General features: G+C 39.3%; 1 protein-coding gene across 4 annotated transcripts in view; it reads left to right on the top strand.

Annotated features, from left to right (window-relative positions):
- Nucleotides 1–12694, top strand: part of LOC107374472 (sucrase-isomaltase, intestinal) — a 66782-nt gene that overhangs the window by 39358 nt on the left and 14730 nt on the right. For all 4 annotated transcript variants that reach the window (XM_070552144.1, XM_070552142.1, XM_070552149.1 and 1 more), the window contains 23 exons: nucleotides 1148–1264; nucleotides 2616–2770; nucleotides 3314–3398; nucleotides 3927–3983; nucleotides 4275–4399; nucleotides 4502–4590; nucleotides 7272–7321; nucleotides 7561–7752; nucleotides 7830–7979; nucleotides 8054–8260; nucleotides 8340–8494; nucleotides 8861–9029; nucleotides 9312–9408; nucleotides 9597–9709; nucleotides 9909–10034; nucleotides 10186–10314; nucleotides 10523–10636; nucleotides 10750–10812; nucleotides 11075–11191; nucleotides 11384–11474; nucleotides 11622–11760; nucleotides 11841–11974; nucleotides 12506–12540. In XM_070552144.1, the coding sequence (XP_070408245.1) occupies nucleotides 1148–1264; nucleotides 2616–2770; nucleotides 3314–3398; nucleotides 3927–3983; nucleotides 4275–4399; nucleotides 4502–4590; nucleotides 7272–7321; nucleotides 7561–7752; nucleotides 7830–7979; nucleotides 8054–8260; nucleotides 8340–8494; nucleotides 8861–9029; nucleotides 9312–9408; nucleotides 9597–9709; nucleotides 9909–10034; nucleotides 10186–10314; nucleotides 10523–10636; nucleotides 10750–10812; nucleotides 11075–11191; nucleotides 11384–11474; nucleotides 11622–11760; nucleotides 11841–11974; nucleotides 12506–12540 (2709 nt within the window). The remainder of the gene's footprint in view (nucleotides 1–1147; nucleotides 1265–2615; nucleotides 2771–3313; nucleotides 3399–3926; nucleotides 3984–4274; nucleotides 4400–4501; nucleotides 4591–7271; nucleotides 7322–7560; nucleotides 7753–7829; nucleotides 7980–8053; nucleotides 8261–8339; nucleotides 8495–8860; nucleotides 9030–9311; nucleotides 9409–9596; nucleotides 9710–9908; nucleotides 10035–10185; nucleotides 10315–10522; nucleotides 10637–10749; nucleotides 10813–11074; nucleotides 11192–11383; nucleotides 11475–11621; nucleotides 11761–11840; nucleotides 11975–12505; nucleotides 12541–12694) is intronic.

The raw sequence follows: 12694 nt of genomic DNA, 5'->3' as shown, positions 1-12694 counted from the left end.
GCCACCATTTTCCCTAATCACTTCTTCCTGTATATATAAGCTCTGTCTTGTCTGTGTCTGGTGTCGGTTCATTGTTGTTGCTTGTCAGCATTATTGGTTCTGTCAGTCTGCTTGTTCCTCTTGTGGTTTTTTTGGACTCCCTGGACTTTGGGATTTTGGCTCCCTGCCGTTTGGAATTATTTTTGTTCTTCCTCAAAATAAAGGATTTTTACTTTACATATTCACTCCTGCCTCTTGTCATCCTGGGTTCTGCATCTTGGGTCCTAACCTCCTGCTCCTAAACATGACAGTCATTCAATACCCACCCTCCCAAATCATGCTGCATCTAAAGACTATGTTGACTTGAGATTAGGTCTCATAGTGGACATAGGTCCTTTTTTTAAAAGTTAGCTTTATTTCATAAAAAATATATATATATATATATTTATAAAAACATAAAGCATAAAAACAAGCAGATAACACAACCAAGAATGAAAAGGAGCAGAACAAAGAGATACGTCTTATAAATCTCTGTCCCTTTTAAAAAAATTTAATAAAATGAAATGAAATAAAACAAAGCAACAGTGTTTAAATGCTAGAAAGGCTTTGGATTGGAGTTTGATCCATTTTATAGCCCTTAGCCCAAAACCCATAAAGTCATTTAAACCTAAATTTAAACCTAAATTGAAATATATTAAATACAGAATGATCAGTGCCAAGAAAAAAATTATATTCATATACAAATTTGCTATTCACACTTATGAATCCTAAAAAAAAACCAAATGACTGACATAGCCCTATAATGACTAATTGTATTAATTACATTAATTACTAATTATTATTTATACATTTTTTATATGTTTCAATTACAGAATATTTTCTCTTATATTTAAATTTACCAATATTTTGACATTTTTCATATCATTACTACAGTTATTCCATAACTGGACTCCCCTTGTTGAAATACAATGAAGTTTGGCATTAGTTCGTCCTCAGTTTAGATTCATGCTTTTTCTCATCAAATGTACCCAGATTGACAAATATAACAGTAGGATATTGAAAGTCAGCATCGTTTGAGTTTATTACTCTCAGTTTGTCAAATCACTCCAGGTTTATTTGCTACAACAACCTTCAGGTGCAAATGTCAACCTGTCATTGTGTGTTTCAGATAGGAGCGGACATCTGCGGATTCTTTGGAGACTCAAGTGAGGAGTTGTGTCGTCGCTGGATGCAGGTTGGAGCTTTCTACCCCTTCAGTCGAAACCACAACGCTATGAATTTCAAGGTACCACACAGAAACTTCATGCTATGGTCTTAAGATAAACTTAGTCTCAGGGCAGACTCATGCTTTAAAGCTTCTTTCCGGAGTATTTCTCTTATCTAATGGCACCATCTAGTGGCTGACAAGCGTATCACACAAACTCACAGTTCCTTTGTTTTTTTAAGATGGCGACTTTTTGTTTCTGTTCATAAATGTTCTTCTGTAACCGACAAACAGAGCTAAAACACGTTTTTTTACGAGTATTATTCTCATCTCATGTTGTGTTTTCATATATTTATATTTTAGAGACTTTCTTGTCCATGAAAAGTTCATCAACTTTGCATCAGCCGAGGTATTCCTTAAATTTGAAGCGTCTAAGTCAGGGGTGTCAAAGTCATTTTAGCTCAGGGGCCACACGGAGGAAAATCTAGTCCCAAGTGGGCCGGACCGGTAAATAAAAAACAACTTCAGATTGTTTTCTTTGTTTTAATACAATCAATATAAAACAAGGCTGGAGCCTGAGGACAGTGTATCCAAAATAGTACAAGTACAACACCTGAAGTGTACTTGAAAATTTGAAAATATTAAAAAAACCAATAAATAAAAAAAAACATTCCTTAGTGATTCAAAGAGCTTACAGATCACATGGCTAGATCACTTTCATGCAGCACTTAAAGTATATTTGACTCATTTTACTTTACACCTTTTAGCTTTCACCAGCACATCAATATCAGGAGTCACATCCTGAGTGGCGGCCAACTTCAGGATGTGATTCAAGTTCTTGTGTGAGCCTTGAGCGCAGCTTTGTTTTGTTTATCCTCATTACAGAGAAAACTTGCTCACAAAGATAAGTTTATTTTCACTCTACATTGTAAAGTATGAAAATAAAGTTTACACAACCATCTCGCGGGCCGGATTTAAACCGCTTGCGGGCCGGATTTAAACCGCTTGCGGGCCGGATCCGGCCCGCGGGCCACATATTTGACACCCCTGGTCTAAGTGGTAGTCTAATGCTATTGGTTAGTTCTGGTCGGCGTTCAGTTTCCACGGAGCTCTGCCGGGCAGGGGGCGTGCTTGGCAAAAAAATAAAAAGTAAAGATGTTTTGCTTACATTATATCACAGTACATAAGATAATCACTTTTACTGATTTCTGACAAACCATACATAATTTCTGAAAGAGGAAAACTCTGGAAAGCAGCTTTAATGGTTCCTGTTTCCCTCCAACATGCTACAAGATCAATGTAATCACATTGTTTAATACATTTTACTCAATTTAGCAATCATGGTTAAAAAACTGACAGAATTAAAAATGTTGGTTCCACTCATTTTCCATTTTCACAATTTTTCTTTTGATGATGCTTTTTCTGTGTCCAGCCACAGGATCCAGCTGCATTTGGGGCTGACTCAGTACTGGTGAAAACCTCCAAACATTACCTCAGGATCCGCTACACACTCCTGCCCTACCTCTACACACTCTTCTACAAGGCCCACACCACAGGGGAGACTGTGGTACGGCCTGTGCTGCATGAGTGAGTCCTTTTGATACAACTTCCCACTGATGCGTTAGGCTTTCTTTAAAAAAAGTATGATTCTGGTCTTCAACTTTTGTTTATCGTAAATTTTCTGTTGTTTTTGTTTTCTGCACATAAACAGAACCTGAAACCAAAGGATTATAAGATGTGCTGTAGCACGACCAATTATGTACATACAATTTCTATAGAATTATTTCACAATTTTGAGTCTTGTTTACACTTCAAATGACTGATTGTGCTGTAAAGTGCCTTGGGGGGTTCTAGGACTGCCTGGTTCTTACTTCCTGGACATGGCGTCACATCTTCATCCTGAAGTTATTATAGTTCCCTAACTAACCCTGACCCTAAAATTAAAGAAAAAAAATCTTTGGAGAAAATTTCCAGCAGTCCAAATTAAACAAATTGTTAATGTTTCTTAATCTAGCTTTGTTGTTCATAATAAATAATCATCTTTAGAAATGAGTCGGGGATGTTTATAGCTGTCGGTTGGGTTTTGAATAGTTAATGATCAGGACAATAATCATGATGCTTGTTTTTGAGGTTCTACTCTGATAGAGCCACCTGGGACGTGGACCTCCAGTTTCTCTGGGGGAAACACCTGCTCATCACACCAGTGTTGGATCCGGTCTGTGTGCACTCAAACAATAATATTAATATTAATCAAATAGTAAAAAATTTGGATTTTATTTTACTGATCAATGTTTCATCCAACTTTGTCTTTTTAAAATGTAATTCTTCTTTTGATCATGACTGTTTGCGGGTACAGATATTATTGACTGATAACCCAGTTCCTGTTTGTCTTTTAGAACATCATCATCTTTAGTAACAGATCTGCTCCACACCTCAAAGGACAAAAACATATGTTAATAATTAATATTTTGCAGATCATAAAAATATTTTCTATGTTTTCCTTATAAAAATCTTTGTGGTAGTTGATGAAATAATCTGCGTTTCCTTTATTCCTACTTACCACTTGTGACATTAAAACATTGGGATTACAAAGGAGAGCTAAATTATGTATTTTTGATCACAGACACCAATATGCCTTTGGAAAAACCATGAGAATAAAACATTCTGATGTCTACGCGACCAAAAGATCACATTCTGTAGTGTTTATGGATCCCATTTAAAACGTTGTCCTTGTTTTGTGCAGGGTGTGGACACAATCAGGGTTTACATACCAGATGCTGTGTGGTATGACTATGAGACGGTAAGAGCCTTCCTTAGTCTTTTAACTGTTTTGGAAATACCTCATCACATCTGCAGACCAGACCCAAATGCATGAACTCAATCAGCAGAACATTTATAATCGAAACTCATTCAGCTCTAACTGGTACTTGTGGAGAAACTGTTGCAAAGACTAAAAAAAAAAACTGCAAGTCTTAAAAGCTTCTCTTTTAGTTTGCCTACTCATAGATGTCTGTGACTTATCTTCTCAACGTTAAACAGCAGAGATGAACAAACTTACTTATTGAGAATATTAATTTGTCTGATAAATTAGATGGAACGATTGACAGATCGCAGAAAGCATGTTGATATGTATCTACCAGCTGACAAGCTTGGATTACACATCAGAGGTGGTGCTGTCCTCCCCACACAGAGACCTGAAGTCACTACTACACACAGGTACACACACACACACACACACACACACACACACACACTGTACCTTTGTAAGTATTTGTGCACAGATGTGTTTGTTGGTCATGTTGTTGTCCACTTCTGTAGTCGTAGCAACCCCATGGGGTTGGTCATCGCTCTTGACGACAACAACCAGGCAGCTGGAGAGCTTTTCTGGGATGATGGAGATTCTCGAGGTATCACCATCTCTGTCAGTTTAAACAAAGTCTGGTTGTATTTTAGGCACCGATGTGTACTCAAACCTTTTTTACGACGTAAAGGAAAGTTCAACAGCCCATTTCCCACACGGCCCAGAGCCACAAAGGGGAAGTGTAAACCTCAAGTTAGACAGCTGAGCATAAAAATTAGTAACAGTTTTCTCATGCATGGTGTGCATGGTTCACGCAAACACATTTTTACACCATCAGTTGTACTAACTTACTTTTAGTTGAATCCTAAATCTCTGAATAGCTATTTGCAAACAGGCTCTTCCTGCCATCTGGCCATAATCTTATGGTAATAACATGTCTATTGGATTAAACAAGCTCACACAGAATAAACAAAATTGCTAAATATTTAAAAGCAGACAAAACTCACCTTTTGCATCCTTTGTGCTGCCATGTGGGCCTATACTGCCTCTATAAACACGCCAAACGCGAATAAAAACATCCATCCATTTTCTTTCACTGTTACATTTAGGAATCATGTGCCTAAATGAGCCGGTAAAAAAAGTCCCTTATTGTGATGTCACAACCAAGGAAATTATGATAGAAACACTTCTTTGATAGTCAATAATAAAGGAGCAGTAGCTCTACTCCTTCATAAACATGTTTTTTTAACCTAAGCAACTGTGTAGCTTATAGTGTGTCCGCTTTCAGGGAGTCACACATTTTTCTTTTTATTCCTGTGGTATTAACAAATGCCTTTTGAGTTATTTTCTGTAGAAAGAGTTCTTGCGTTTTTGCTTCAGAGGTAGACATTTGTCAGGGGAGTAGAGGATGGAAAGCAGCTGGAATGTTTTGCTTTACTTATTAATGTTCATGATATGCAAACATCTTGCCTCTTATTGGCTTACAGCAATGCAACAATTCCCCCTCTTTCATTCGCTCTTGTGTTATCTCAAATAATCAAACAAGCTCAAATCTGTTCCACCATGTTGTGGGATTGCTAAAGATTAGCTTCTATTAGTCGAGACACACTCTGTTGTCTCTCTGATGCTACATCAACACAGCCCTTCGCGATCAAATTCCAAGATGGGTGAGTCCGTGATTGCTAATGTACACTGTGACAAATGCATGGCCTTTTCTGACTCAATCATTTTCCCATCTGTTTACCATCCACAAGGGCTGAAGACTTTTTTCACATTCAGCATTTGCAGCTCAGAGTGGCCGATCGTATTTAAAAAAGAACAAGTATTACACAGTTTCTCAGAAAATCCTACCTTTAAATTACAAATCTGTGAACTGATGTGTGTTAGAGTTACTCTTCTTTCAGCTCAGACTAACTGTTAACATGTGAATAGAATAAAAAATAATTGAATAGAATAGACGTTATTAGTCCCACATTAAAGAAATTCACTCGTCACAGGAGCACATCAAGAGGAAAGGAAGAAGAAAAGAAATAACAACAAAAATAATAACAATCTAGAAAAACGAAGTGGATCCAAATAATAGATTTTAACTCTGAATAAAAATGTATTGATGGAATAGTTAGAATGTGTGACTACATTACAGCATTTTAATAACATATTGTTAATCTTAAATGTGAATGGGTTAAGCAAGATAATTACTTATTCGATTAGGGTTCAAGGCTCTACTTTGATTAAGTAAAAAATGGACTCCAAGACATAGTTTTGCCCCATTCATGAGTGTTTTTTCCTTCATGGTTTTGGAACAGAAATACTCCGGGCAAAATAAACTGTCATGGTCTGCGTCTGTGTCTCCCTCATGTGTCTCCTTGTGTTCCTCATGTGTCCCCTGGTCTGCAGCCCCTCCAGGTTATCCCTCCCAGGTCCTGTGCTCCCGTTGGTCTCCCCTAGTCACCCCTCTGCAGTTTTTCTATAAGGTTCAGCTTTTCATTTAATTAGTGTGTTTCTTTCTCCACCGGTTTTTGTAGTTCTCCTTCCTCCTTAGAACATTGATTATTTAGCTTGCTCTTGTCTTTAGGTTTTGTTTTTGCTCTTAGGTTATTTATGTTAGTTTCCCCTCCTCTGCTCACTTTCCTCTCCCTGATCCGTTAATTGATTTCACTAGGTTTCTCTCCCCACGCACCTGCAGCTCATCTCCCACTCATCCTGCCCCAGTGTATTTAACCCTGTCTGCGTCTCCGTGTGGTGTTGGGTCATTGTTTGTCTCACCCTTGTCTCCTTCGCCTCTCTAGATTTTTTGTATCTCTTGGTTTCTTACGTTCTTGGATATCTCTAGGTTTTGTTACTAGTACTTTTTGATTTTGGTTTTTGGCTCCCTGCCATTTTTGGATTTATTCTTTAATTAAGGATTTTTACGTTAATTCTACCAACCCTGTGTCATCTGGAATCTCTGCATCTTTGGGTCCTAACCTCCTCTTGGCACACAACGCCACATAAACGTCCCTCTTCCATACTAACATCCTGTATTCCGGTTTTCTGCCCATTTAATGGTTTCATTAAAGTTTTGACAACAACATAAACAAAAATGAAGACATTAACATTGTTGTTTTTAAATGAGACTCTGAGATTTTATCTGTTCTAAACATTCAAACATGCTGCCTTGAAGTAAGAGTGAAAAGGTCTGTTTTAGGAAAAGGAGGCAAATGCAAGAAAAGTTAAAAACCCTTTAAACAAGTTCCCAAAGGTGGAAGTCTATTAAAAATCTAATTTCATTTCATTAATCTTTTACAGATACAGTTAATAATGGAAACTACATCCACTATAAGTTCTCTGTGATCTATGTGAGTATTCCTCAGATACGATCGTGTCTTCTCTTCAGACTAAAGTCACAAACTCTTCATTTATGATGTGATGATAAATCTTTGTTGAATCAAGTAACAAAATTTCAAAACATTTCTCAACATTGTTTTCACATAATTAAAACGACGTGTCGTTTTTTATTTTATTTTTTATAAAATTAGATTGTAAGAAGCTGAAGCAGCTTTACATGTTTCTAACCTGAGTATCTGCCACCTCTCAGGGAGTATTGACCATGCAGGTGACCAAAGCTGGATACAAAGACCCAAACAACCTCAAATTTGAGAACATCACTGTTCTCGGGGTGCCTCATCCTCCCACATCTGTCTCTGTGACTCATGTTAACACAGGGAGTCACTTAGGTGCAACCACAGTGCTGCCAAACACCAACATATACCATGATGGAGCCAAAGAGGTAATATTCCTTCTAACGAAGCTACCTCATAAAATTATCTCAACAGCGTTTGGTGATGCTCTCTTCATTCTGCTCAGGTCCTTTTCCTCCACGGTCTGTCTTTGACTCTAGGGGAGACCTATCTGGTTCGGTGGGACATGGAGGATGAAGAACTTCAGCGTTTTAACTGCCATCCTGAAGAGAATGCAGATGAAGCTAAATGCAAGAGCAGAGGCTGCATCTGGAAGGTGAGAATGGTGTACATGTTCAAGTACTTCCATCCTCTGAATGTTTTCATCATTTTTTAATTTCTCTCATTTAGCCAAGCAGCACTGAACGTGTCCCATGGTGCTTCTACCCAAAAGACTATGGCTATGTTGTCACGGCAGCCACAGAAACTGATTCTGGCATCATGGTGGACATCACTCGGAACGTGAAACACAGGATTAGTGCTCGTCCTGACTCGCCAGACATTAACAACCTCCGTGTTGAGATTCGATATCATACGAGTGACTTGCTCCAGTTCAAGGTGGGTTCTTGTACTGTTTTCTTCTTTTAGGACATGTCCTGTTCCTCTCACAGATACATGATTATTTATTCATGTCCAGATCTGGGACCCGACCTCAGATCGCTTTGAGGTGCCTGTGCCATTGTCCACTCCTGATGCTCCCGAGACTGATGAGAACAAAAGGCTTTACAAGGTTTTAATAAGCAATAAACCGTTTGGCATCCAGGTCATCAGGAGGAGCACAGGAACCAAGATGTGAGTACTTCCTTAACAAAAGTAGTTAGAACGGATCCCGCTGAACCTCCTGATCAGCACATCAGACAGTTTTTTGTATGCTGCAGGTAAAATACCAAGATCTGAAGACAAACCAGTAGAATTCTGGCTCAGAAAATCTCATCCTTTAACAATAAGTAGTTTTTAAATAGCATGATTCATGAAAATCCATAAACATGCATTTTATTCTCCCCTTATTTCCCAGTTGGGAGATCATGTTGATGACATTGGTGTTGCTATTAAAAAGGGCAAAAAAGAAATCTATATTCTAAAGTTGTGGAAACATTATTGTTATAAAGCAAATTAACTCTCATAGGCCTTGTAGTTATTGTGAGTGTCCTTCCTCAGCTGGGACTCCTCGGTACCAGGCTTTACCTTTTCAGACATGTTCATCCAAGTGTCGACTCGCCTGCCATCCAAGTTCATCTACGGCTTTGGAGAAACGGAACATCCCACTTTTAAACACGATCTCAACTATCACACCTGGGGTATGTTCTCCAAGGACCAGCCCCCAGGCGTAAGTACCACCGACTCTAAATCACAGCAGGTCTACATGCAAACAAACTTATGGAAACGATTCAGTTCGTATTTCACAGATCTACACGAGTAAATTAACTAATTAGAAGTCGTCAGAATCACTGAACTGACATTTTACAAAGAGCTGATGGATCAGGATGCAACCATGACTTATAGTATGATTTCTGAGTTTCCCTCTCTTCTTTGTGCCCTGTCTGCTCCTACACCTTCTTTCTATTTCCACCCAGTTTCTAAAAATAAAAACATTTATTTTCTGCTTCAGTACAAAATGAACTGTTATGGGGTTCATCCCTTCTACATGGGCCTTGAGGACACAGCCGACGCCCACGGGGTCCTGCTGCTCAACAGTAATGCTATGGGTGAGAAATGGCGCACTTGTGAACACTTTTACACATGGATGCTTTTTCATGCACCACATATTTTTACCTCGTGTGTACACACAGTCACAGTAAAGCGATGAATCAGAGCATATTTATAAATTGAGTAAAATGTTGTTTCTAGCTGAAGCCCTTCAACAGGAAGGATTTATTCTTATTGTTGTGTCCAGATGTGACTTTTCAGCCAACTCCAGCTTTAACCTTCCGTACAGTCGGAGGCATCCTGGATTTCTACATGGTTCTGGGACCCACACCTGAGATGGTTGTGCAGGAGTACACAGCTGTAAGGTTTATGTGTGTGTGTGTGTGTGTGTGTGTGTGTGTGTGTGTGTGTGTGTGTGTGTTTTACTGTAGATTTGAAGCAGAAAGGGGTTCCTTAAATAATCTTTTTCACTCAGCTCATGTAAGAACACGAAAATGAACATGCTGTTGCTACCCCCCGTCCTGAAATAATTTGGTTGCTTGTTGATCCCTGACCTCAGCTGATTGGACGACCTGTTCTACCAGCCTACTGGTCCCTTGGGTTCCAGCTCTGTCGCTATGGATACGCTAATGACTCAGAAATTAAAAGTCTCTACAAAGACATGAGGGCAGCTGGTATTCCCTATGTGAGTTCCAACACCTTCAGTTTAAAATATAAACAGCACCATGCATAAAAATGATAATTTTTCAGTTTTGTCCTGTAACTGATGTCTACTAGCTGAATGTGGAGCGGACTGTTTGGCCAGAAAAATAATGCGTTCATTGCATCTACTGCAGGACGTGCAGTATGCAGACATCGATTACATGGAGCGTCAGCTTGACTTTGTCCTGGACTCAGAGTTTGCAGGTCTCCCAGCTGTGGTGGACTCAATGAGAAACGAAGGCATGCGGTTCATCTTTATTCTGGTAAATGTGATCATAATGTGCACAAGGGACAACACTTTTTTATGTCTGACCTGAAATGTGCAAAATGTTACAGTTGCACACGTGAGAATAAAAGCTTCGGACTTACAAAGCGTTGTTATTGTCAGCAATAATGATGATTCAGTTTTAGATGTGCATGACTGAAATAGTGGTATGCCTACAATACGTTTATGTGTGGGATTTAATTTAGGATCCAGCGATTTCAGGCAATGAGACCAGATACCCTGCTTTTGAAAGAGGACAAGCAGCTGATGTCTTCATCAAATGGCCCAAACATCTTAAAGATGACATTGTTTGGGGAAAGGTGAGAATACTGATTATGATACAAACTTTAAATATCTCTTATGTATTTATTGATAGATATTTTAAAAGGTAGCATGATGACTTTTACATATTTAATTTGTGACGGGTCTCCAGGTATGGCCCGATCTCCCAAATGTAGATGTAGATGAAAATCTTGACTGGGACACCCAAGTAGAGGTAAAATATTTTACATATTCACCTTCTTGCTGTACAGCTAACGATGTATTAAAATATAAATACTACAAGTGGGGATGAAAGAATCAGCGACATCATTTAAATCTCAGGGTAAAATGCTTCATTTGTCAGTGCTCTGACCAGTCGGAACACCCAATGGTAGGCAAGCGGCTTTAATGGTGTAGCTGATTGGTGTGTATTATAGCCTGAGCTTTATCAGCTTTCATTATTTCTTTCATTAATCTCGTGGCCATTCCATTTTCAGATCTACAGGGCGTACACAGCATTCCCTGACTTTTTCCGAACCCAAACAGCCACATGGTGGCAGAAAGAAATCCTGGATTTCTACAATAACATCATGAAGTTTGATGGCCTTTGGATTGTGAGTTTATTCACTGGAGGACAAAATATTTCAGTGGTGCCCAGAAATTTTAAACAAAGGCAATTAGACTCCTTATCTGATTCTCGAAGACTTTAAGCTTCTCTTTTAAAAACCTTTCCCAAACTGGGTGTCCAGTTGCCTTCAGTTAAGTCTGTCAGGATTTCATTTTATAACATCTGTCTTCATCTACAGGACATGAATGAACCTGCTAGTTTTGTTCATGGAACAGTTGGAGGGAAGTGTCTGGGTGACCCTCTACTAGAGAACCCACCGTACATGCCACGTAAGAAACACGCCGACCTGTTGTCCCTCTTGTGTCCTCACACTTTAACAGTAACAAGAAAATAACCCACGAAATCATTTTATGTGTGTGTGTGTGTGTGTGTGTGTGTGTGTGTGTGTGTGTGTGTGTGTGTGTGTGTATCTTAAGCCCTGGAGTCCAAACACCTTGGTTTAAACCACAAGACACTTTGCATGAACAGTGAACAGATTCTTAACAATGGGAGGAAAGTGCGGCACTACGACGTCCACAACCTGTATGGATGGTCCCACACCAAACCCTCCTTTGAGTAAATGCATTTTCATCTGTTTCTGTATCTTTTGTTATTTAACTCTAAGACAAATGTCTAAGTGTCTCCTCTCTGTGCAGCGCTCTGCTGAGTGTGACGGGTAAACGAGGAGTTGTGGTGACCAGGTCGACTTATCCCTCCAGCGGAAAATGGGCCGGTCACTGGCTGGGGGACAATTTTTCCCGCTGGGATCAGCTGGTCAAATCTATTATAGGTATCTGTAGATGCATTAATACATTTTTTTACTCTCCTGACGCCAGGCTGATAGAAATAGAGATCTACAAGAACGGGTCAAAAATAGCCTAGTGAACTAGACCAAATTCTTGCTTTGCAAAGAATGGTCTAGGCATGCTCCATTGGAACCTCAGCAGCTCCTACCAGGACTCTGGCTAGCCAATCACAGCTCTCTAGAGGGGTTTCAAACACATAAAGAGCTGTGATTGGTCCATAATGGTGGGCCAATCATAGTGCTCTATCTGCTTAGTGAACAAATCAGAGCTTTATCCGCTTTGTGGGCCAATCAGGGCACTCTATATGCCTGGTGGGTGGGATGATGCAACAGAGTGAAACAAGAGTATGTCACATTCATTGTCCAGTGGAATGTGGAGATCATTTGAAAGACAACGGTAGAACCCGCCCCACAACCGAGAGCTGTCAATGGAGCATGGCCAGACTAAATAATACATTTATTTAGTCTGGCTTGCCAGGCTAGGTCAGAAACATTCTCTTCTTTGTCATCCTGCAGGTATGATGGAGTTTAGTCTGTTTGGGATCTCTTATGTAAGTATCAACACCTGTTTTCAGTTTTCATGGCCTATTTCATTTGTGCCTAAGTACAATAGACCTCTAAGTTGGACTCTTCAACAGAAATGTTTTGTTTGACCTTGTCCAGTGTATTCTTACAGTTTCCTCTTTCAATAGCTTTTTGCTGCTT

Source organism: Nothobranchius furzeri, chromosome 1 (assembly GCF_043380555.1).
Source record: "Nothobranchius furzeri strain GRZ-AD chromosome 1, NfurGRZ-RIMD1, whole genome shotgun sequence".
NCBI classification, from domain to species: Eukaryota; Metazoa; Chordata; class Actinopteri; order Cyprinodontiformes; family Nothobranchiidae; genus Nothobranchius; species Nothobranchius furzeri.
This window is presented reverse-complemented; position numbering and strand designations above follow the sequence as displayed.